This window comes from Chlorocebus sabaeus, chromosome 2 (genome assembly GCF_047675955.1).
Source record: "Chlorocebus sabaeus isolate Y175 chromosome 2, mChlSab1.0.hap1, whole genome shotgun sequence".
Taxonomy (NCBI): domain Eukaryota; kingdom Metazoa; phylum Chordata; class Mammalia; order Primates; family Cercopithecidae; genus Chlorocebus; species Chlorocebus sabaeus.
Genome location: NC_132905.1, coordinates 56,676,053 through 56,702,131, shown reverse-complemented (window position 1 = coordinate 56,702,131; position 26,079 = coordinate 56,676,053). Strand labels below are relative to the sequence as shown.

The window sequence follows — 26,079 nt, the reverse complement described above, 5'->3', positions numbered from 1 at the left end:
TTCTCAATGAAAGTGAGTCTCTCCCCAGGAAGCTGGCTGAGAAAAGTAATCTGTTCAAAACCTCATGTAGAACAGACAGAGTCCCCTCACAGAGTCTGTGGCCGTTATCCTGCTGAACCAAAAGAAAAGTAAGCCATCCCCTTTCAAGCCCCCAAACCCTTTCTCAGCAAGCTCTGAAGTGGAAAAAGATTAATATCTCCAGGCTCCTGAGCCACTAAAATAAAGAATAAAGTTCCTCTGGGGAGTTGCCTGGGCCTTTTTCTGAATGCACCTCTGGCCAAAACACAAATAAAACAAACTCTTTCTAGGGATCTCAGAGACAGCACTTTAACGGAGGAGCAATGAAGAACAAAGCCTCCTATCTGCCACCGCCAAAGATGTTCCCCGGGCAAACTGGGGAAAACAGAGCAGAAAATTAAGCCTTTGCTTCGTCTCCTCTCCCAGGCTCAGTTCTCACCAGTCCAGACCCGCAGCACACCCTGCAAAGAGGTAGGTGTGATGGAGATCAGGAGCAGAAGCAGAAGAGAGCCTGGATATTGACCTTCCCCAGGGATGCTTTGATGCCGAGCTGTTTTATGCCTAGATAGTGACCATACCCACAGCACTCCTGTGTCTGAACACTGGTATCACTCTCTGTCCTCTTGCTCCAGAAAAGCCACTGAATAGTGTTACTTGGTTTAGTTTGGTAGGAAGTGGGGAGTAAAGCAATGTGATCAGTTTACATACAGTCTTTCAAGAAAGATGAAGATAAATCAAGTGTTCAGACACAGGTTACGACTCACGACAAGGCTGCAGGCTTCCGGGATGCCATGATTCTGGGGGATGGCAGAGCCGAGCAGCAGGCAGGGATGGGGCTGCGATTTTTGCATTGATTCTAACTTACACTTTTTTCTGTATCTTAGCAGTTCTGAAGTTGGGATGCATCTTAGTATATATCAAAGCTTCCTTACAACCACTTCCTCTAAGAAGTAGTCATGCCACATAGTTGCCCTTGACTATTACATGCATGAATATCAAAAGCACCAGCATCAAACCCTGGAGAGTGGTATCCACCGTGTGCATGGAAATCCTGGAACCTCTCCTAATTGGTCTGGGAGTGAGAAGGGAAAATATCCCTTCAGGAGCCCTCCCCAAAGCAGGAATCAGAAGCAGGCTGCAAAACCAGCTTCAGAACCCAGAGCCAACTCTTTTAGTTCATGCTTGGATGATAAAAGGCAAACTCATAGAAGGAGAGAGTAGGATGGTGTTTATCAAAGGCTCAGGGATGGGGGTGGATGGAGAAAAGAGAGATGTTGATTAAAACGTACAACGTTCAGCCAGGCAGAGGGTCAAAGCTTTAGTGATCTATTGTACAGCATGATGAGTATAATTAATCATAGCATTGTATATTTCAAAATTGCTTAAAGATTGGGTTTTAAATATTCTTATCACAAAAATTCATAAGTACATAAGGTGATAGAAATAATAATTTACTTGATTTTATTATTCTACAATGTAAACACATACCAAAATATCACATTATACCTCATTAATATATGCAATCATTATTTGTTAGTTAAAGACAAAATTAAAGAACAGAATTACTGTATTACCAAGACTCTTCATGGCATTCAGGATGGCATTGCCAGAGGAGTGAGGAGACCACAGGCAACAACAATTTGGGAGTCAAAAGTGAATCAGAAAAACCAGGTCAATGTTAAGAAATTTAGACTATATTAACCAATTTTATTTTGCTCATATTTTTCTTTTTATAATCACCCAAGTACTACATTATAAAAATTTTTACCTAATTAAATGTAAAGCCCATTCAAATAAGTTAAAAATAAAATTCTAAAGAAAGCAGGATGCTGTAGTTTTCCATTGCAATGTTAGTTCTTCCTTAGTGAGACATAAAATAAAGGTGCATTTGGGATTAGGTTGAGTTAAAGGCCCCCAGTCTAATCTCCTGCTTCAATCGCAGTGCCCAGGAAAATGAGCCAGAGACAGGTAGAATGCTGAGCCCCACTGAGTTTGTAGTCAAAGTCCCTGCCTCGCTTTGGGGCACGTTCCTCTTCCTTCCCTCTTGAATAAAAAACCACTTCCCTCAGACATCAAGCGCTGCTGCATTCCTGGCCCAGATCAGTTCTCAGGAAGTCTTGTTCTTTTCTTCTTTTTGGGGACAAGTGACCTAGAAGGCTCACTTTGGAGAACATGCCTTCCGGGTGGAGGGGGTGTTGTATTTTAACAGTGGGAAAGGAAGGGCCCTCCCAAGGTGGGATTTCGGGCACTGGTCATTGGAACAGACAAGGGAGAGGGTTCTCACCCTCACTCCTTGAAGTCTAGCCATGTGGGTGGGAGGCTGGAGCAGCCAGTGAGGACACTCAGCACAATGTGGGCAACCGGACAAGATGGATTTGAATTTATAAAGAACATGCCTTCCTTCCTTCATGTTCCAAGCAAATGTGCCAGGTATTTAAGCCACATGCTGGGGAGATAGAAAGATAGGACGCAAATCTGGAAACTACCCATCAACAGTAGAACAGATAAATAAATTATGGTATATTCATAAAATAAAATATGATACAACTAAGAAGATGAATGAGCCAAAATATGTGCAAGAAATGCATGAGTGTGGGGCGGAGCAAGATGGCCGAATAGGAACAGCTCCAGTCTCCAACTCCCAGCGCGAGCGACACAGAAGACCGGTGATTTCTGCATTTTCAACTGAGGTACTGGGTTCATCTCACTGGGGAGTGCCAGACGATCGGTGCTGGTCAGCTGCTGCAGCCCGACCAGCGAGAGCTGAAGCAGGGCGAGGCATTGCCTCACCTGGAAAGTGCAAGGGGGAAGGGAATCCCTTTTCCTAGCCAGGGGAACTGAGACACACAACACCTGGAAAATTGGGTAACTCCCACCCCAAAACTGCGCTTTAAGCAAACCGGCACACCAGGAGATCATATCCCACACCTGGCCGGGAGGGTCCCACACCCACGGAGCCTCCCTCATTGCTAGCACAGCAGTCTGTGATCTACCGGCAAGGCAGCAGCGAGGCTGGGGGAGGGGCGCCCGCCATTGCTGAGGCTTGAGTAGGTAAACAAAGCTGCTGGGAAGCTCGAACTGGGTGGAGCTCACAGCAGCTCAAGGAAACCTGCCTGTCTCTGTAGACTCCACCTCTGGGGACAGGGCACAGTAAACAATAACAAACACAGTAGCTCTGCAGACACAAACGACTCTGTCTGACAGCTTTGAAGAGAGCAGTGGATCTCCCAACACGGAGGTTGAGATCTGAGAAGGGACAGACTCCCTGCTCAAGTGGGTCCCTGACCCCTGAGTAGCCTAACTGGGAGACATCCCCCACTAGGGGCAGTCTGACACCCCACACCCCACAGGGTGGAGTACACCCCTGAGAGGAAGCTTCCAAAGCAAGAATCAGACAGGTACACTCGCTGTTCAGAAATATTCTATCTTCTGCAGCCTCTGCTGCTGATACCCAGGCAAACAGGGTCTGGAGTGGACCTCAAGCAATCTCCTACAGCTACAACCTACAGCTGAGGATCCTGACTGTTAGAAGGAAAGCTATCAAACAGGAAGGACACCTACACCAAAACCCCATCAGTACATCACCATCATCAAAGACCAGAGGCAGATAAAACCACAAAGATGGGGAAAAAGCAGGGCAGAAAAGCTGGAAATTCAAAAAATAAGAGCGCATCTCCCCCGGCAAAGGAGCGCAGCTCATCGCCAGCAACGGATCAAAGCTGGACGGAGAATGACTTTGACGACATGAGAGAAGAAGGCTTCAGTCCATCAAATTTCTCAGAGCTAAAGGAAGAATTATGTACCCAGCACAAAGAAACTAAAAATCTTGAAAAAAAAGTGGAAGAATTGATGGCTAGAGTAATTAATGCAGAGAAGCTCACAAACGAAATGAAAGAGACGAAAACCATGGCACGAGAAATACGTGACAAATGCACAAGCTTCAGTAACCGACTCGATCAACTGGAAGAAAGAATGTCAGCGATGGAGGATCAAATGAATGAAATGAAGCAAGAAGAGAAACCAAAAGAAAAAAGAAGAAAAAGAAATGAACAAAGCCTGCAAGAAGTATGGGATTATGTAAAAAGACCAAATCTACGTCTGATTGGGGTGCCTGAAAGTGAGGGGGAAAATGGAACCAAGTTGGAAAACACTCTTCAGGATATCATCCAGGACAACTTCCCCAACCTAGTAGGGCAGGCCAACATTCAAATCCAGGAAATACAGAGAATGCCACAAAGATACTCCTCGAGAAGAGCAACTCCAAGACACATAATTGCCAGATTCACCAAAGTTGAAATGAAGGAAAAAATCTTAACGGCAGCCAGAGAGAAAGGTCGGGTTACCCACAAAGGGAAGCCCATCAGACTAACAGCAGATCTCTCGGCAGAAACTCTTCAAGCCAGAAGAGAATGGGGGCCAATATTCAACATTCTTAAAGAAAAGAATTTTAAACCCAGAATTTTATATCCAGCCAAACTAAGTTTCATAAGTGAAGGAGAAATAAAATCCTTTACAGATAAGCAAATGCTTAGAGATTTTGTGACCACTAGGCCTGCCTTACAAGAGACCCTGAAGGAAGCACTAAACATGGAAAGGAACAACCGGTACCAGCCATTGCAAAAACATGCCAAAATGTAAAGACCATCAAGGCTAGGAAGAAACTGCATCAACTAACGAGCAAAATAACCAGTTAATATCATAATGGCAGGATCAAGTTCACACATAACAATCTTAACCTTAAATGTAAATGGACTAAATGCTCCAATTAAAAGACACAGACTGGCAAACTGGATAAAGAGTCAAGACCCATCAGTCTGCTGTATTCAGGAGACCCATCTCACACGCAGAGACATACATAGGCTCAAAATAAAGGGATGGAGGAAGATTTACCAAGCAAATGGAGAACAAAAAAAAGTGGGGGTTGCAACACTAGTCTCTGATAAAACAGACTTTAAACCATCAAAGATCAAAAGAGACAAAGAAGGCCATTACATAATGGTAAAGGGATCAATTCAACAGGAAGAGCTAACTATCCTAAATATATATGCACCCAATACAGGAGCACCCAGATTCATAAAGCAAGTCCTTAGAGACTTACAAAGAGACTTAGACTCCCATACAATAATAATGGGAGACTTCAACACTCCACTGTCAACATTAGACAGATCAACGAGACAGAAAGTTAACAAGGATATCCAGGAATTGAACTCATCTCTGCAGCAAGCAGACCTAATAGACATCTATAGAACTCTCCACCCCAAATCAACAGAATATACATTCTTCTCAGCACCACATCGTACTTACTCCAAAATTGACCACATAATTGGAAGTAAAGCACTCCTCAGCAAATGTACAAGAACAGAAATTATAACAAACTGTCTCTCAGACCACAGTGCAATCAAATTAGAACTCAGGACTAAGAAACTCAATCAAAACCGCTCAACTACATGGAAACTGAACAACCTGCTCCTGAATGACTACTGGGTACATAACGAAATGAAGGCAGAAATAAAGATGTTCTTTGAAACCAATGAGAACAAAGATACAACATACCAGAATCTCTGGGACACATTTAAAGCAGTGTGTAGAGGGAAATTTATAGCACTAAATGCCCACAAGAGAAAGCAGGAAAGATCTAAAATTGACACTCTAACATCGCAATTAAAAGAACTAGAGAAGCAAGAGCAAACACATTCGAAAGCTAGCAGAAGGCAAGAAATAACTAAGATCAGAGCAGAACTGAAGGAGATAGAGACACAAAAAACCCTCCAAAAAATCAATGAATCCAGGAGTTGGTTTTTTGAAAAGATCAACAAAATTGACAGACCACTAGCAAGACTCATAAAGAAGAAAAGAGAGAAGAATCAAATTGACGCAATTAAAAATGATAAAGGGGATATCACCACCGACCCCACAGAAATACAAACTACCATCAGAGAATACTATAAACACCTCTACGCAAATAAACTGGAAAATCTAGAAGAAATGGATAATTTCCTGGACACTTACACTCTTCCAAGACTAAACCAGGAAGAAGTTGAATCCCTGAATAGACCAATAGTAGGCTCTGAAATTGAGGCAATAATTAATAGCCCACCAACCAAAAAAAGTCCAGGACCAGATGGATTCACAGCTGAATTCTACCAGAAGTACAAGGAGGAGCTGGTACCATTCCTTCTGAAACTATTCCAATCAATAGAAAAAGAGGGAATCCTCCCTAACTCATTTTATGAGGCCAACATCATCCTGATACCAAAGCCTGGCAGAGACACAACAAAAAAAGAGAATTTTAGACCAATATCCCTGATGAACATCGATGCAAAAATCCTCAATAAAATACTGGCAAACCGGATTCAGCAGCACATCAAAAAGCTTATCCACCATGATCAAGTGGGCTTCATCCCTGGGATGCAAGGTTGGTTCAACATTCGCAAATCAATAAACATAATCCAGCATATAAACAGAACCAAAGACAAGAACCACATCATTATCTCAATAGATGCAGAAAAGGCTTTTGACAAAATTCAACAGCCCTTCATGCTAAAAACGCTCAATAAATTCGGTATTGATGGAACGTACCTCAAAATCATAAGAGCTATTTATGACAAACCCACAGCCAATATCATACTGAATGGGCAAAAACTGGAAAAATTCCCTTTGAAAACTGGCACAAGACAGGGATGCCCTCTCTCACCACTCCTATTCAACATAGTGGTGGAAGTTCTGGTTAGGGCAATCAGGCAAGAGAAAGAAATCAAGGGGATTCAGTTAGGAAAAGAAGAAGTCAAATTGTCCCTGTTTGCAGACGACATGATTGTATATTTAGAAAACCCCATTGTCTCAGCCCAAAATCTCCTTAAGCTGATAAGCAACTTCAGCAAAGTCTCAGGATACAAAATTAATGTGCAAAAATCACAAGCATTCTTATACACCAGTGACAGTCAAACAGAGAGCCAAATCAGGAATGAACTTCCATTCACAATTGCTTCAAAGAGAATAAAATACCTAGGAATCCAACTTACAAGGGATGTAAAGGACCTCTTCAAGGAGAACTACAAACCACTGCTCAGTGAAATAAAAGAGGACACAAACAAATGGAAGAACATACCATGCTCACGGATAGGAAGAATCAATATCGTGAAAATGGCCATACTGCCCAAGGTAATTTATAGATTCAATGCCATCCCCATCAAGCTACCAATGAGCTTCTTCACAGAATTGGAAAAAACTGCTTTAAAGTTCATATGGAACCAAAAAAGAGCCCGCATCTCCAAGACAATCCTAAGTCAAAAGAACAAAGCTGGAGGCATCACGCTACCTGACTTCAAACTATACTACAAGGCTACAGTAACCAAAACAGCATGGTACTGGTACCAAAACAGAGATATAGACCAATGGAACAGAACAGAGTCCTCAGAAATAATACCACACATCTACAGCCATCTGATCTTTGACAAACCTGAGAGAAACAAGAAATGGGGAAAGGATTCCCTATTTAATAAATGGTGCTGGGAAAATTGGCTAGCCATAAGTAGAAAGCTGAAACTGGATTCTTTCCTTACTCCTTATATGAAAATTAATTCAAGATGGATTAGAGACTTAAATGTTAGACCTAATACCATAAAAATCCTAGAGGAAAACCTAGGTAATACCATTCAGGACATAGGCATGGGCAAAGACTTCATGTCTAAAACACCAAAAGCAACGGCAGCAAAAGCCAAAATTGACAAATGGGATCTCATTAAACTAAAGCGCTTCTGCACAGCAAAAGAAACTACCATCAGAGTGAACAGGCAACCTACAGAATGGGAGAAAATTTTTGCAATCTACTCATCTGACAAAGGGCTAATATCCAGAACCTACAAAGAACTCAAACAAATTTACAAGAAAAAAACAAACAACCCCATCAAAAAGTGGGCAAAGGATATGAACAGACATTTCTCAAAAGAAGGCATTCATACAGCCAACAGACACATGAAAAAATGCTCATCATCACTGGCCATCAGAGAAATGCAAATCAAAACCACAATGAGATACCATCTCACACCAGTTAGAATGGCGATCATTAAAAAGTCAGGAAACAACAGGTGCTGGAGAGGATGTGGAGAAATAGGAACACTTTTACACTGTTGGTGGGATTGTAAACTAGTTCAACCATTATGGAAAACAGTATGGCGATTCCTCAAGGATCTAGAACTAGATGTACCATATGACCCAGCCATCCCATTACTGGGTATATACCCAAAGGATTATAAATTATGCTGCTATAAAGACACATGCACATGTATGTTTATTGCAGCACTATTCACAATAGCAAAGACTTGGAATCAACCCAAATGTCCATCAGTGACAGATTGGATTAAGAAAATGTGGCACATATACACCATGGAATACTATGCAGCCATAAAAAAGGATGAGTTTGTGTCCTTTGTAGGGACATGGATGCAGCTGGAAACCATCATTCTCAGCAAACTATCACAAGAACAGAAAACCAAACACCGCATGTTCTCACTCATAGGTGGGAACTGAACAATGAGATCACTTGGACTCGGGAAGGGGAACATCACACACCGGGGCCTATCATGGGGAGGGGGGAGGGGGGAGGGATTGCATTGGGAGTTATACCTGATGTAAATGACGAGTTGATGGGTGCAGCACACCAACATGGCACAAGTATGCATATGTAGCAAACCTGCACGTTGTGCACATGTACCCTACAACTTGAAGTTTAATAATAATAAATAAATTAAAAAAAAAAAAAAAAAAAAAAGAAATGCATGAGTGTTACAGAGACAGTGTGGTGCCGAAGAATCCCGACACAAAATCAGAGTGCATGATTTTGTTTACAGGAAGAGCAAAAACTGGGGAAACTAAAGGATGTTATTTTTAAGTCGAATTGTGGTTTCCCTGGGTTGGGGGACTAAGTATTGATGAGAAAGGGGAGAAGGGACATCTGGGGTGCTGGAAGGGATTCTGTTTCTGGATCTGGAAGTTGGTTTATGAAAATACGGGTGCCTGTAGTTTATGAAACTTCATCAAGATGAACACAGGATGCATGCACCTTCTGCAGTATGGGTGCTGTCAAGAAGTCTGTTAAAAGGAAGATCTTTCCTGTGGATCATATGAGGCAAAAAAAGGAAGATCCTTCCGTTTGGGTTGCAGAGATGGGGAAGAAACCCGAACAGGCTGGCTACAGGATCTGAGGGAGGAGACTACATTAATTTTTTAGCTTCCACTTTTATCAGCCTGCTCAAAGCAATGCCCCCAACAAATTATATATTCTATGTCCCTGCAACTTCATGAAATAGGGATCTGTACATAAAAACGTGTTCCCCTGAGAGCTCCAGGAAATGGGTTTCACGCACATCAATCAAGACTGCAAAAGGGGCTAGGCGCGGTGGCTCATACCTGTAATCCCAGCACTTTGGGAGGCCAAGGCAGGTGGATCACCTGAGGCCTGGAGCTCGAGACCAGCCTGGCCATCTCTACTCATAATACAAAAATTACCTGGGTGTGTAACTTTTGCCTATAATCCCAGGCTGAGGCAGGAGAATTGCTTGAACCTGGGAGGCAGAGGTGGCAGTGAGCCAAGATCGTGCCACTGTACTCTAGCCTGGGCAACAGAGAGAGACTCCGTCTCAAAATAAATAAATAAATAGATCGATAGATAAACAAACAAAAAACAAAACAAAAAAAAAAAAAAAAAAAACAAGCAAAAAGTCTCCACTTCCTTATTAAAGGAAGATTTGAAAGCATGCACACACACACACACACACACACTCAACAACCTCTAACCGCCATAATTTGTAGCCTGGGCTGAACCACAGCACTGTTTCAGTCATCCCATCTGCCCATATTGTGGCCTCCAAGCTCTACCCAGCCAGAATTCACCCTATGAGCCCCACTTAGCAGTAAGTAGTTATTTACTCCATCAATACTGACTGAGCACCTGCCTCCACCCAGGCCCTGTGCTGGGTGTTTAATCTGGCAGCAATCATAGGAGGCAGGGAACACGATCCCCATTTTTACAGATGAAAAAGCTGAGATTCAGGAACATCAGAGCACTTATCCAAGGTTACAACCGGGTGGCAAACAGGGGAGCTGCAGTTCACCCCTATGCACCATTCCTTGCTAGAAACTGTAGCCTTGATTTTCCAGTTATCTAATATTGCATAATGAGGCACCCCAAAACAGTGGCATAACACCGGAACAATGATTTGCTCATGGATCTGGGGGTTAACTGGGTTCCACTGGACAGTTCTTGCTCAGGGACTCCCATGTGTTTCCAGAGACATGCAGTGTCTGTGGCCCTCTCCAGAGATTCCTCGCTGGGAGTCCAGGCATCCCCGAGCATCTCTGTCTGGTCTCCCCACATGGGGACCTCGGGGTATCAGAACTTCTCACAAGGGGCAGAAGTCTGCAAGAAACCAGCAGAAGCCTAGAAAGTCATGCAGTGTCACTTCTGCCACATTGTGTTCATCGAGGCAGCCAAAATGGCCCACCCCAGCTCAGAAGGAGGGGACCTGGATCCCAACTCTTGATGGGAGGAGTAACAAAGAATTTGCAAATGTTTAAAACCACCACAACTGATAAGTTTGTCACAGAGGATATTGACCACGATGACTGTCTTCACATTTCCACTGTCTTCCTTCACTTCTGATGTGCACTTTAATGCCATATTTCCTACTTCTGAGTTTGGCCATGTCACTTGCTCGGGCCTGTGGGATGTTAGCCCAATGATGTGTTTCCACTCTGCCATCACCATGGGGAAAATGTGCCTGGACCATGCCACTGGTCTGAAGGGGAGTGTCTCAGTTCATCTTCTGTTGCTTATAACAGAATATCTGAAACAGGGTAATTTATAAGAAGTGAAATTTATGTCTTACAGTTCTGGAGGCTGGGAAGTCAGGGGTCACGTCAGGTGAAATCCTTCTTGCCAGTGGGGACTCTCTGAAGAGTCTCGAGACCGTACAGGACATTACGTGCTAAGGGAGCTGAGCATGCTAGCTCAGACCTCTCTTCCTCTGCTTTTAAAGCCACCAGTTCCACTTCTATAATAACCCATCAATTCATTAATTCATCAACCCATGGATGAGTTCATCTATTTGTAAAGATAAGAGCCCCAATCACCTCTTAAAGGCCCCAGCTCTCAATACTGCCACGTTGGGGATTGAGTATCCAACACATGAAATTTGGGGGACACATTCAAACCACAGCAGGGAGGGAAAGGAGATGGGAGACTGGAGGGGCAGGGCCCAGCCAGCCTGAATTAGCAGATCCTCAGTCACACCACAGGTCCATGAGTGTAAATCAGTTAAGTTGCAGAGTTTTGAGATAGCCTGTGACTCAGTGATTTTGTGGCTCTAAGTAATTTGGACACTGCCACTCAAAAAAGACATTGGAATCCAACTTCAGAGAAAATATTGGGAGATATGAGAAACCTTATAACTAATCATATGTCACAGAGTTCTTCAAGATGAAGAAAATATAAACAGGAGACAATTTTAGATACCGGCCAAACTGGTCAGTGACATCTCAGAAAGTTTTTCAAGGTTCTGTGCCTATGTACCCCACCAAATGGACTTCTCCAAAGAGACTCCCACCAAAGCTATAACCAAGTCCTGCCCAGGGCTGCCTGCCTTGAACAACTCATTCATTCAGCTCATTGTGATGCTTCATTCCCAGGGCATGTTTGATGTGCATGTGTGTGCAAGTGTGTATTGAGCTTTATGTGTTGTGTGGGTATGAAAATGGGAGAGCATCTCTGAATGATTCTTTGTAATAAAGAAAAATGGAAATTCATCGTACACTGGTCAGTCATCTTGAACTCTGATACCGGCTATTTCTTTAAAATAAAAAGGAAAGAAATTTTATTTTCTCTTTACTAAATTTTCCTTGGAAAAATTATTGCCTCTACATTCTTAGTTCATTTATTCTACCCCATTTCTTATGGGGCCTCCCCTTACCACCACCCCAATTTTATCCCCAAGAGACAATGGGAAGTAATCAATGAGAAGAGGCTGGAATCAGACATAGAGAGCTTTTAAGCTTGAAGGAATGTGAGAGGACACCTCATCCAACCCACCTGCTTCCCTGAGAGATGGGGCTTGAACCAGGAGAGGACAAGTAGCCTCCTGGTGACCATACAGCGAGGCTAAGACTCAGCTTGAAGTAGAGCTCAGGCCTCTTTCAAGAGCTTCCCTGGAAAACTGGTGAAGCCAACCAAAGCACAGCAACCATGGCTTTGCGTCATTCAGTTTTTCTTCTCTGGATTTCAGTTCATTCATCTCTAAAATGCATGCCCTGGATTAAATGAGTTTCAAAGCCCTGTCTAGTTCTTTGATTTTTTTTTTTCTTTTTTTTTTTTTTAAGTAATTTAAAGAGGAGGGCAGGAACACTAAATCTCTCTCAACAAGACACCTGGAACCAAGCAGACCCATTTCCAAACCTCAGCTCCACCATGACCTTGTGCTGTTATGCAAGTCACTTAACTTCTCTTCCCCTAAGTGACCCAGGAGGCAGAGAAAGTACCTACTGTGTCCACACATAATTCAAAGGCACCAAGGGATTTTTTTCCAACATAATTTGCTATATGGCAGTTATATTTATTAGACAGATGCTTTCCTGAAGACCTCAAGTAAATCCCAGCTCAATTAAGTCCAGGCCAACCTTTTCATAGTAACAACATAAAGCATGGTGGGTTTCCCTTTTACCGGCTGAAAACAGCCCCATCTTGGACAAGTTTCAGCAAAGCTCACAAACCAGTCTATCTTAATGCCTTTGAAATTATGAGATTCCCAACTCTCTTTAATCTCTTGGTATTCTATTTCATATTTGGGTTGTAAAGTGAGACTTTATTTTTATTTTATATTAAACTATTTCAGAATCACGTAATTCGAATTTACATAAAAATAACCACAGTTATGTATAATAATGTTGAAAAATACACATCAAACTAGTCATTGTGGAGAAACACCCAGAACTTGATTCATCTATCTTGCACTTGATTTATGGTTTAGCATAGTTTTACTTTTTAAGTTTTTAATTACATGGGCTGGAAGTAGTGGGAAGCACCACCACCTTTCTAAGGCCAAAACCTCAGCAGGTTTTCACCCTCCCCATGGAAATGGAGCTAATTTCAGAAGTAGTAGTGACAAGAAATAAGATAATACATGTTAAGCCCTGAACGCCTTTTATTGTTGTCAGTGAGCTAACTTTCCCTTTCTTCGTTAACTTTTAAATACTGATCTGTTTTTAGGATTATAAATATCCAAGGGAAACAGAGACCATCTGGACTCATCCCTACATTGTGGAGGGGTACCCCAGGAACCCTTTGGAGAGGTAAGGATGACATTGCGGATCTGGGCACCACATTCTCTTATGCTCCAAACTGCTTCCCATGGCACAACACCACAAGCCCACCCAAGCACACCATCCCCTATCCACATACGTGTGGCCTTGGGATAACTTTAGACTTGGAATAAAAAGTTTCGCCACTGGGAAATGCAAATGGTGGCTTTCCTTCTTCCTTGGGCCGTTTCTCCCTTTGAGTCTGTTTAAGGACCTATTAGGCTGTGGCTTGGACAGACACTGAGATGAAGCCCTCAATTCCATGGATCAGGGTTTGTTTTTAGGTCCTTGTTCACTGTCCCTTCATTGATGTCATAGAGCCACCTCCATCTTGATGGTCACCATCAGGGTTTGGAGGAGTCTGGGGTTACACATTTCAAGATGGGGAGAAACCCTAAATCTTTCTGGCAACTCCAGCCTTAAGGGTGCCATTTTCCAACCAACCACCTTTTCCAGAATAAAATAGGGCCAGCATGGAGTCCACACCATAGCAGGTGGTTCCAGGTCTCAGATCATGTAAGGATGACCACCAGAGTTCTGGCTTCAGGCTACAAAGCCTGGCCCTGGCCTCCAGCCTTCTGCCACTGACCCCCTTTCTCCATCTTCACTGGTCTTGTTCTGTTCCTGGAACTCATCATGCTCTGTGAGCCACAGGGCATTTGCACATGCTGTTTCCTCTGCCTGGAATGGTCTCATCTCTGCCCTATCTCAGGGACCTCTCACTCATTCCTCTGATCTTGTTCCTCAGGAAGTCTGTCCTAAGCCCCTACAAGTCTATGAAGAGTCCCTCAGGTTTCCCTCCTGAGCCCTCACTGTGTGTGTAGCTAGGCACTACACTGGGAGTTCCCTGAGGATGGGAGGTGTATTAATCCATTCTCATGCTGCTAGAAAGAACTACCTGGGACTCGGGCGTTTAAAAAGGAAAGAGGTTTAATTGACTCACAGTTCCGCAGGGCTGGCAAGGCCTCAGGAAACAAAACAATGGCAGAAGGAACAGCAAACACGTCCTTCTTCACATGGCAGCATGAAGGAGAAGAATGAGAGCCAAGTGAAGGGGGAAGCCCCTTATAAAACCATCAGATCTCATGAGCACTTACTCGTTATCATGAAGATAGCATGGGGGAACCCATCCCCATGATTCAGTTACCTCTCACGAAGTCCCTCCCACCACACGTGGGGATTATGGGAACTACAATTCAAGATGAGATTTGGGTGGGGACACAGCCAAACCATATCAGGAGGTGTCCATTTTGCTCAGTCTTTCATCCCTTACTCTCAGCACAGGGCCAAGAAGGTACATTAGGTAGTAGTTGCTTGGTAATTATCCCAGAATGAACGAACAAATGAACGCTTATGGGCTCAAAACATCAATGTGTTTTCCCTTTTCCTCATGCAAAGAGCAGAATTCCACAAAAAGGGGATGGCCAAAGCAGGAGGTACTGTCCCTGGACTGCCTTCACAACTCCAGACTTCTCAAGCTCCCCGAAGACCTTCTGAATCCTCCTTCTGAATCCCACCCGTACCCGCACTCTGGAGGCACCCCTGTAAAGGCCTGATGTTTTTGTGTCATCTCAAGACTTCGGAGGAGACCCCACACCAGGCCCTGCCCGCAGTAGGCTCTAGTCCTGCTTTGCAGGCCTCGGGGGCTCCAGTGAGAAACTTGCCCAGCTGAAAAGCAGCTATGGATCCCCTTTGCCTAAAAACTATGCTTAGTACCTGGGGATGGGATCAGTCGTCCACAGCCTCAGTATCACGCAATATGCCCAGGTAACAAACCTGCACATCTGAATCTAAGATAAAAGTTGAATTTTTTTTTTCCAAAAAAGAAAAAACTTGCTTCAGCTTTGCTCTTTTCTTTATTGATGAGGAGAAAGAGAAAGCAAGGGCTCTACTCCCTGCCAGCTGAGATCCCCACCAATACAAGCAGTTCTCCAGGAACAAGCATGACACCCTCCAGAAAAACCCACCATTGTCCCACTTCATCTCCTCAGGCTACAAAACAACAGCAAAGGCGCTCTGAGACAGGGCACTTTCTGATTAGTCCTTTAAGGGAAAACCTTTCCTCAGCAGGAAATGACATTTCAGAGGCTGCTGGACAGAAACATAGAAACAACTATAATCCAACTGCCCCTGAGGAAGCCACACAGTCCCTCAACACAGCATGTTCCTCAGTTTCTCATGCCCCCCCATCTCTGTGGCCGCTCCAGGATACCCCACCAAGAGCCTGTGGGAACACCTCCCAGGGCCCCTTTCCAGCCCGTTCCAGATCTCATCCTGGGCTTTGGGAGCCTTCAGCTGTTTCCAAGAGTTAACTAAACAACAATTTAATTACACTGCTGGGCTATATAAATATTATGCTCTACAAAATGGTATCAAGCAGATATTTTTAGGAGGTCACAGATGTTTCTTGTGATTAGCCTAGTTACAGGTCTGGAAGAATTTTTTTTTTTTTTTCCTTCAAAGAAAAGTCAGTGAGGATTCTCAGCTGTCATTTGGGGATAGTTCCCAACATGGTTAAGCGCTGTGCTTGTTAACGGCACACCTGGGAGACTTCGTTTTTGTCTCCTCTGCCCTGTGGCTGTCAGTTTCCCTCTGAAACCCAGCAAGTGGGGCCCAAAGTCCAGGATCATGGAGTAGGTGAACCAGTGAACTAGACGCCAAATCCCAGTAAGGGTTGTTTATCTACCTCTGGACTTGCCCTGCCTCTTGATTCATGCCACAAACATTTATACAGCACCAGCTGTGTGCAAGACACCACACTGTAGCTGCCACTGCAAACTTGGATAAGATACTAACTAATATTAAGTGACAAAATGAGACTTCTGTTCCCACAGGTATACAAGAGGGCTCACAGCAACACTGTTTAAAATCACCCTAAACTGGAAACAATCAAATACAATGGAACACTGCTCAGCAATAAAACAAACGAACAGTAACTGTGCACAACAGTGTGGATGAATCTCAGACACTGAATTCTGAGTGGAAGGCACCAGACACAGCGGAGTGTGCCCTGCACAGTCCCATTTATTTAAAGCACAAAAGTAGGCAAAACTAAAGTCTATGGCGTTAGAGTCAAAATAGTGGTTATCCTGGAGGCAATAGTAACTAGAACGGCGTGTGAGTGAGGATTCCTGGGGCGCCAGTCACACCCTATTTCATGAACCAGATGTTGTGTTGGTTACACGAGTCTGTTCCATCTGGGGAAGTTTGTGAGCTGCACACTTAGAATGTGTAGACTTCTTCCTATGTATGTTATTCTTCAATTTAAAAAATACATTTAAAAATAAGTAAATAGGCCGGGTGTGGTGTCTCACACCTGTAATCCCAGCACTTTGGGAGGCGAGGTGGGTGGCTCACCTGAGGTCAGGAGTTCGGGACCACCCTGGCCAACATGGCAAAACCCAGTCTCTACTAAAAATACAAAAATTAGCTGGGTGTGGTGGTGCACACCTGTAGTTCTTTAGAAGGCTGAGGCAGGAGAATCGCTTGAACCCGGGAGGTGGAGGTGGCAATGAGTCGAGATCGTGCCACTGCACTCCAGCCTGGGTGACAGAGCAAGACTCCATCTCAAAATAAAATAAAAATAAATAAAACAATAAAGTAAATAAAAGCAACTTGCCCAATGGGGCAACATCCAGCCCCAAGCAGTCTACTTCCAGAGTTCGAGTTCTAACTGCCGTGTCCTGGTGCCCCTTCAAATGCAAGCACTGCTGGAGGTCGCCAGTACTCAGCACTTGCTCTGATCCTTCTCTGGACCTCATCAACAGAGTCTGCTGCACCTGACTTCCAACTGCTGGAGCACTTTCTCTCAAATGCCCAGACCCCACTCTGCCTTCATGAGAGGCAGACCAAAGAAGCCAGGGAATCAAAAACCCATGTCCCAGGAGCAGCCCTGTATTAGTGAGAGTTCTCTTAGAGGGACAAAACTATATATATATATATTTAGGAGTTTACTAAGTATTAACTTACATGATTACAAGGTCCCACAATAGGCTGTCTGCAAGCTGCAAAGCAAGGAGACCCAGTCCGAGTTCCAAAACTGAAGAACTTGGAGTAAGATGTTTGAGGGCAGGAAGCATCCAACACGCGAGAAAGATGTAGGCTGGGAGGCTAGGCCCATCTTGCCTTTTCACGTTTTTCTGTCTCCTTTATATTTGTTGGAAGCTGATTAGATTTTGCTCACCAGATTAAGAGTGGATCTGCCTTCCCCAGCCCACTGACTCAAATGTTAATCTCTTTTAGCAACACCCTCACAGACACACCCAGGACTAATTTTTTTGTATATATACTTTAAGTTATAGGGTACATGTGCACAACATGCAGGTTTGTTACATATGTATACATGTGCCATGTTGGTGTGCTGCACCCATTAACTTGTCGTTTACATTAGGTATATCTCCTCATGCTATCCCTCCCCTCTCCTCCCACCACACAACAGGCCCCGGTGTGTGATGTTCCCCTTCCTGTGTCCAAGTGTTCTCATTGTTCAGTTCCCAACTATGAGTGAGAATATTCGGTGTTTGGTTTTCTGTTCTTGCGGTAGTTTGCTGAGAATGATGGTTTCCAGCTGCATCCATGCCCCCACAAAGGACATGAACTCATCCTTTTTTATGGTTGCATAGTATTCCATGGTGTATATGTGCCACATTTTCTTAATCCATTCTGTCATTGATGGACATTTGGGTTGGTTCCAAGTCTTTGCTATTGTGAATAGTGTCACAATAAACATACATGTGCAGGTGTCTTTATAGCAGCATGAATTATAATCCTTTGGGTATATACCCAGTAATGGGATGGCTGGGTCAAATGGTATTTCTAGTTCTAGGTCCTCAAGGAATGGCCACACTGTCTTCCATGATGGTTGAACTAGTTTACAGTCTCACCAACAGTGTAAAAGTGTTCCTATTTCCCCACATCCTCTCCAGCACCTGTTGTTTCCTGACTTTTTAATGATCGCCATTCTAACTGGTGTGAGATGGTATCTCATTGTGGTTTTGATTTGCATTACTCTGATGGCCAGTGATGCTGAGCATTTTTTCACGTGTCTGTTGGCTGCATAAATGTCTTCTTTTGAGAAGTGTCTGTTCATATCCTTCGACCACTTTTGGATGGGGTTGTTTTTTTCTTGTAAATTTGTTTGAGTTCTTTGTAGGTTCTGAATATTAGCCCTTTGTCAGATGAGTAGATTGCAAAAATTTTCTCCCATTCTGTAGGTTGCCTGTTCACTCTGATGGTAGTTTCTTTTGCTGTGCAGAAGCTCTTTAGTTTAATTAGATCCCATTTGTCAATTTTGGCTTTTGTTGCCATTGCTTTTGGTGTTGTAGACATGAAGTCCTTGCCCATGCCTATGTCCTGAGTGGTATTGCTTAGGTTTCCTTGTATGGTTTTTATGGTTTTAGATCTAATATTTGAGTCTCTAATCCACCTTGAATTAATTTTTGTATAAGGTATAAGGAAGGGATCCAGTTTCAGCTTTCTACCTGTGGCTAGCCAGTTTCCCCAGCACCATTTATTAAATAGGGAATCCTTTCCCCATTTCTTGTTTTTATCAGGTTTGTCAAAGATCAGATGGTTGTAGATCTGTGATATTATTTCTGAGGGCTCTGTTCTGTTCCATTGGTCTATATCTCTGTTTTGGTACCAGTATCATGCTGTTTTGGCTACTGTAGCCTTGTAGTATAGTTTGAAGTCAGGTAATGTGATGCCTCCAGCTTTGTTCTTTTTGCTTAGGATTGTCTTGGCAATGCAGGTTCTTTTTTGGTTCCATATGAACTTTAAAGTACTTTTTTCCAATTCTGTGAAGAAAGTCATTGGTAGTTTAATGGGGATAGTGTTGAATCTATAAATTACCTTGGGCAGTATGGCCATTTTCACGTTATTGATTCTTCCTATCCATGAGCATGGAATGTTCTTCCATTTGTTTGTGTCCTCTTTTATTTCACTAAGCAGTGGTTTGTAGTTCTCCTTGAAGAGGTCCTTCACATCCCTTGTAAATTGGATTCCTAGGTATTTTATTCTCTTTGAAGCAATTGTGAATGGGAGTTCACTCATTGTTTGTCTCTCTGTCTGTTATTGGTGTATAAGAATGCTTGTGATTTTTGCACATTAATTTTATATCCTGAGACTTTGCTGAAGCTGCTTATCAGCTTCAGGAGATTTTGGGCTGAGATGATGGAGTTTTAATATACAATCATGTCATCTGCAAACAGGGACAATTTGACTTCCTCTTTTCCTAACTGAATACCCTTTATTTCTTTCTTCTGCCTGATTGCCCTGGCCAGAACTTCCAACACTATGTTAAATAGGAGTGGTGAGAGAGGGCATCCCTGTCTTGTGCTTTTTCATGTGTCTGTTGGCTGCATAAGTTTTCAAAGGGAATGCTTCCAGTTTTTGCCCATTCAGTATGATATTGGCTGTGGGTTTGTCATAAATAGCTCTTATTATTTTGAGATATGTTCCATCAATACCAAATTTATTGAGAGTTTTTAGCATGAAGGGCTGTTGAATTTTGTCAAAGGCCTTTTCTGCATCTATTGAGATAATCATGTGGATTTTGTCTTTGGTTCTGTTTATATGCTGGATTATGTTTATTGATTTGCGTATGTTGAACCAGCCTTGCATCCCAGGGATGAAGCCCACTTGATCATGGTGGATAAGCTTTTTGATGTGCTGCTGGATTCAGTTTGCCAGTATTTTATTGAGGATTTTTGCATCGATGTTCATCAGGAATATTGATCTAAAATTCTCTTTTTTGTTGTTGTGTCTCTGCCAGGTTTTGGTATCAGGATGATGTTGGCCTCGTAAAATGACCTCTTTTTCTATTGATTGGAATAGTTCAGAAGGAATGGTACCAGATCCTCCTTGTACCTCTGGTAGAATTCAGCTGTGAATCTGTCTGGTCCTGGACTTTTTTTGGGGTAGGCTATTAATTATTGCCTCAATTTCAGAGCCTATTATTAGTCTATTCAGGGATTCAATTTCTTCCTGGTTTAGTCTTGGGAGAGTGTATGTGTCCAGGAATTTACAGGATTAATACTTTGCATCCCTCAATCCAGTCAAGTTGACACTCAGTATTTACCATCACAAGCACTCAACCAAACACTGATGGGATTTAGTTTAAAAATTCTGCAACTCCCTCTTTCCTTGGGCTGGATAACACTGAGTGATGTTCTGCCCTGTCTCCCTGAACTGCTCTGTGGGGTTAAGCCCCTCAACAATGACGTGCTCAATAATATGCCCTGTATCACCTTCCTTTCCCTCCCTGTCCCACTGCCCCACTCCCCAAGGGGTATTTCCCGGAATCACCTCACAAATCCACAGCTGGCAGTTGCATATTTGCCCCAGGGCCTGCCACTGGAGCGTGAGGTTCAGGAAGCCCCTTCTCAGAGAGGCCTTCCCTGGCCACCCAGGTCCCTTTAGCCACATTCTTTTCCTTTCTCAAGTGTCTTCTCTGATTATTTGTTTGCTGTCTATTGCTTGTTTCCCCACAACCCCCCCACAACCCTCATCTGGAAAGACAAGCTGCAGGAGAAGAGAAACCTCAGCTTGCTTGCCACCAGCTCCTCAAACCAGGAGTGATTTCCAAAATGTTTCATAACCATATGGCAAAGGAAAAAAATCCATCAGAATGGGTCACTGAAAAACCAGAATGGTGTTTGACCAATCAGAACCAATCCTGGCCTCATATATCCCAGCTTACTATCAGCCCTGCCAAAAGTAATTCACTCCTAAAATATCATGAGTGCTCAAAAAATATTTTTTAGACAAATAGATTAATTGCTCAGTCAGTCAGTGAACAGATGAAACTAGCAATTCACAACTAAAAATCCAAGATCTTCCCTAACTTAAAACCTGAATAAAAACCTTGCCGTCTTTGGTGGTGCTGTCCTGGATCTTGTGCCAAAACACACATGAACAGATCCACCCATGGGAGCTGAGACAGTCCTACTTCCCTGTTTCTTGTTTGGAGAATGGAAAAAATCACCTGCAAAATCGTGAGGTCCCTAAGAGTTGCCCTAGGATCCAGAATCTCAGTCTGATCTCCATGCAGCCAGGCTCACCTCACTGAGACTCCCACAGGGGCCATGAGCCATTTGCTCCATCCTTCCTAGGGCACAGTGTGCATCAAACCCTGTTCAGAGACAAAAGAGGTGGGATCTCTGGGAGAACTCTTTTAGCCCAACCTCTGCCAGTAACCCCTTCTAGTAGCCTTGTCTAGACGTGCCTTTAATCTCTGAACCTTAGATTCCTGCTGTCAGGATTATCTTCCAGTGGTCATCTCCTTGGGTGGAGGGAAAGGGCTCCATTCACCATTGCATCCCAATGCTTAGCACAGAGCCTGGCACATAGAAGATGCACAATCAACAGCTAAATGAATGAACTGTTCAACCAATGAAATGATAACATTTCAATTCTAGATGGCATTAGGTTCTTACAGTGCCCAGGTCTTGTGCTCAGTGAGAGCTTCCCATGTACTACCCACTGACTGAGCGATGCAGGTCCCTTGGAAGGTGTGAAGCAGGTTGCAAACAGAGAATGAAGGGCTACTTTCCAAGGATGTCCAGCATATAAGCTGACATACTCTCACCTCCGAGCTGTCCCTGGAAGGAGCCCTTCACTTTAGCACCAGGTGTCCATGGTCATCACCTGGGCCTGATTTCCCTCCTCCTACCCTTTGGCAGAGAAACAGAAAGACAGGTAAGTGTCGGTTTTATGGGTTTTATTAACACCTACATAAAACCAGCGACGGGTCGGAGGGTGACAGTTTCCCAGAAAAGAGTTTCCTTAACCTCTAACAGAAAAATAATACAAATCCTTCATCAGAGTAGGTTTTCTATCTCCTTCAAGCAATGAATGGAATATTCCTGGTTGTAGATAAACTCAAGATTCTTGTTAGGAGACCTAGGACCCCACTGTGAGCCTTCCACTCTCCTATCCCAATTTCTGATGGTGGCAGAAAGAACTAATTTTGTAGTTCTCTCTGTTGAGTCCCAATTTAGAGCTAGGACTCTGTCCCAGATCAGGCAACTCTTAGTGTCCCAGAGGGAAAGAATCTCATGCCTGTCACGGTCTGGGGCCCCTCACATCATAGCACTCTCTGCCAGGCCATGGGCAGATAGAAGCCCGCAAGGACAGGAGAGTCAGAAGAAGCGATGGGCTCAGGCACTCCGACCCCCACCTTCTCCTGTCCCGTCAGTATCCCAGCTTAGCTCCTGGCTCCTGGAATACTGAAGACTGGCAGGACTGCTTGCTCACACAATGAGGAAGAATAAATCCTGCCTCCAAGGAAGAGGGGTTCATGTTGCATCCTTCAATTGTAAAGTTGCCCCTTGTGAGATTTTTCCTACAGAGCATGGCCAAATGTGAGAAAAGTTTCAGTTGGGCAAGTCAAGTCAACCTCTTACTCTTCAGGAGGGCATTACTTGAAGGAGAGATCTATGTTCAAAACACAAGGTGGAGAATCACATCTGGGGTTGACTTCCATCCCTGTGAAAAGATAAAAAACCACAAAGGGAGGTAGGGCATGTACAACATGTACAGTGATGCTTGTGTGCACATATCTGCAAGAAAACACAAGAAGCTGGTAGCTGTATGTGTCTTTGGGGAAGAAAATTGGGGAAAGCAGTCAGGAGAAGTATAAAGAACTGATTTTTCTCTGTATACCCTTTTCTATTATTTTGATTTTTTTTTCCACATGCATTTTTTCTAATTTCAGGCTTTTGTCTATTCATTCAACAAACACTTTGAGAATCTAGTGTAGGTGCCAGGGATTGAGAGAACGAAGCAAAGTGAAAGCAGGCAACAGGCAAGGGTCCTGACTGATCTCTGCCCTCAAGACTCACAGGTCCTGAGAGGTCAGAGGGAGCCATGTCACCTGTCATCCAAACTGTGCCTCTTCTGAAGAAGGAGATTCCACTAACTGAGCATGAAGACTGCAGGGCAAACTGGGAATGTCTTAGACAAGCCAGGGCATTTGTGTGGCCCAAATAGAATCACACCCATACAAAGGCAGAACACAAATTCTGGGAGAGAAAGACAACAGCTCAATCAAGGCAGTTTCCTGGAGGACGACCTTGAGGACACGCATGGAATGTAGATGGTGGAGGCGGGGGAGTTGGTAGGATTGTGGCCTCCAAGAAAATCCTACACCTCAGTCTTCAGGACTGTGGCTAGGATGAGATGTCACACCCATGAATACATTATTTGTCTTAGTGTGGGCTCTATCACAAAGTATCATAGACAGGCGGCTTAAACAACAGACTTTTATTTCTCATCATAGGAAGCTGGCAAGTCCAAGATCAGGGTGCCGGTCTGGTGAAGGCCCTCCTCCTAGCGTACAGATGGCCACCTACTTGCTACATCCTCATATGGCAGAGAGAGTAAGAAAGCGGGGAGGGGATGGAGAGAGAGAGGAGAGAGAGAGAACGAGCGCTGTTGTCTCTTCCTCTTATAAAAACACTGATATGGTTTGGTTCTGTGTCCTCACCAAATCTCATGTCAAACTGGAATCCCCAGTGTTGGAGGTGGGGCCAGGTGGGAGGTGATTGGGTCATGGGAGTGGCTCCTTCATGAATGGCTTAGCGCCATCCCCTTGGTGCTGTTCTTTTGATGGGGATCTCACAAGATCTAGTTGTGTTAAAGTGTGTAAAACCTCCCCTGCCCAAGTCTTGCTCCTTCTTTGGCCATGTGAAGCGCTACTCCCCCTTTACCTTCTGCCGTGATTGTAAGTTTCCTGAGACCTCCTCAGAAGCGAAGCAGATGCCAGCATCATGCTTCCTAGACAGCCTGCAGAACCATGAGCCAATTAAAGCTCTTTCTTTATAAATTACCCAGTCTCAGGTGTTTCATATAGCAATGTGTCAACAGACTAATACAGATGCTAATCTTGTCATGGGGGAATCACTTTTGTGACTTCATCTAACCCAAATTACTTCCCAAAGGCGCCACCTCCAAATACCATCACATTGGGGTTCAAGGCTTTGACATATGAGTCTGGGGTGACACATTCACTCCACAGCATTACCTTACATGGCAGAAGGAATTTTGCAGACATAATTAAGGTTACTAATTCATTCATGTTAAAATAGAGATTAAATTATCTGAGTGGCCCAGTATAATCACATGAGGCCTTTCAAGAAGAGGCAGAAGATGAAGACAGAAGGATTCAAAGAGATTCAAAGCCTGAGAAAGGCTCAATACACCGTTGCTGGCTTTGCGGATGGAGGAGCCATGTGACCAGCCTCAAGTTGCTGAGAGCATTCTCGGCTGATAGCAAACAGTCCTATCACCACAAGAAGGTGAATTCTGCTACAACCTGAATGAGCGTGGAGAAGATTCTCCCCTTAAGCCCCCAGAGAAGAGCCCAGAGTGGCCAACACTTTGAGGTCAGCCATGGGAGCTGAGACTACAGCCCAGACTACCTGGAATTCTGGCTTCCAGAAGCTGCGAGTTAATGAATGGGTATTGTTTCAAGCCACTTAATGTGTGGTAATGTTACACAGCCATAGAACACTGACAGGCGAAGAGTAAGACCATGTATGGTAGGAAGCCATGGTCATGAGCCCAAATACCCACAGGGTCCCTGCAAGACTGGCCCAGCCCAAGGAAACTGCAGCCACCAACTCTCAGCCTCAGAGCCAGGGAGGCCAAGCTGGGAGGAGTGGGGCCTGGGTCTATCTGGAGAGCCCACTCGCTCCACACCCGCAGCTGTTGCCCGGCAGGAATACAGGTTCAGTGTATCCAAATGACCCAATTTTTAAAGAAAATACAGAAATCCAATTTTTTGTATACATTGTCCTAATTCAAACTTTACTAACACTGTGTTGGTCCACCTTGTATAGACCAAACAAAACGCAGATGTGTATTTTGAGACACATGTGACCTTCCAGGGCACCAGTCGAGTAGAGGAGAAAAAGCAGGAAAGTCCCTAGAGGCAGTGGGGAGCCAGCCTGAGTGCCTGCCCCTTCCTCTCAGCCAGTGGAGAAGGGACTCACATGCATGGGAAGCCGACTTCCAGCCAGGGGCTCTGTCGGGCCGTCCGAGTGAGGGCTCCCCAGCAATCCACTGTCAAGAGGGCTCCTGGTCCCATTTACAGATGAAGAAGCTTGGGCAAGAGGTGGTTCAGTACCCACCTGTGGTCAGACAGGTGTAAAATGGTGATGCTGGGTTCAAAATTCCGCTTCTGATTCCAGAATCTGAGTCCTTCCAGCAGCTTCCCGTGGCATCCAGCGTTGAGCGTTTTCTTGAGATTGAAAGGGGTTTGCGGTCATGTTTCTGAGGCCTGGGCTTCCCACTCCTCACTTGTTGACCACCTTTCTCTCCCTACTCCAGGCTCCTGCACCTCCATCTCTCCAGCCCCTGTCCCATGGCTGCTCTTCCCCACAGCCCTTCCTCACCCCCTACATCCCAGCCTCTCTGATTCCATTCTCACTGCTTGCTTGTAGCTCAGGCTCTCACTTTCCCAGTTCCAAATTCTTGAGAAAGGAATTGAGTTAGTTCAGGTCACTTTTTTTGTCCATCAGAATAGGTCATAGGTCAGATGCCAGCCCAGGCATGAGCCTGCATGACCCCTCTGCCCACTCTCCTGCCTCTAAGCAACCTCCATCTCAGGACCAAACAGCAGAGGCTACGATTAACACATGGTATGAGCAAGACTCCCAGGTAGTAGGGGCTTAGGTGAGCCATTTCTCTTAAAAAGGAATGTGGCACGGC

General features: G+C 44.2%; 1 protein-coding gene across 1 annotated transcript in view; it reads left to right on the top strand.

Moving 5' to 3' along the window:
* Positions 1-2,290: 2,290 nt before the first annotated feature.
* Positions 2,291-26,079, top strand: part of LOC119622308 (uncharacterized) — a 31,506-nt gene continuing 7,717 nt past the window's right edge. The window contains exons 1-2 of the mRNA XM_037993976.2: positions 2,291-2,448; positions 13,277-13,359. Coding sequence (XP_037849904.2) covers positions 2,369-2,448; positions 13,277-13,359 — 163 coding nt within the window. The 5' untranslated portion in view covers positions 2,291-2,368. The remainder of the gene's footprint in view (positions 2,449-13,276; positions 13,360-26,079) is intronic.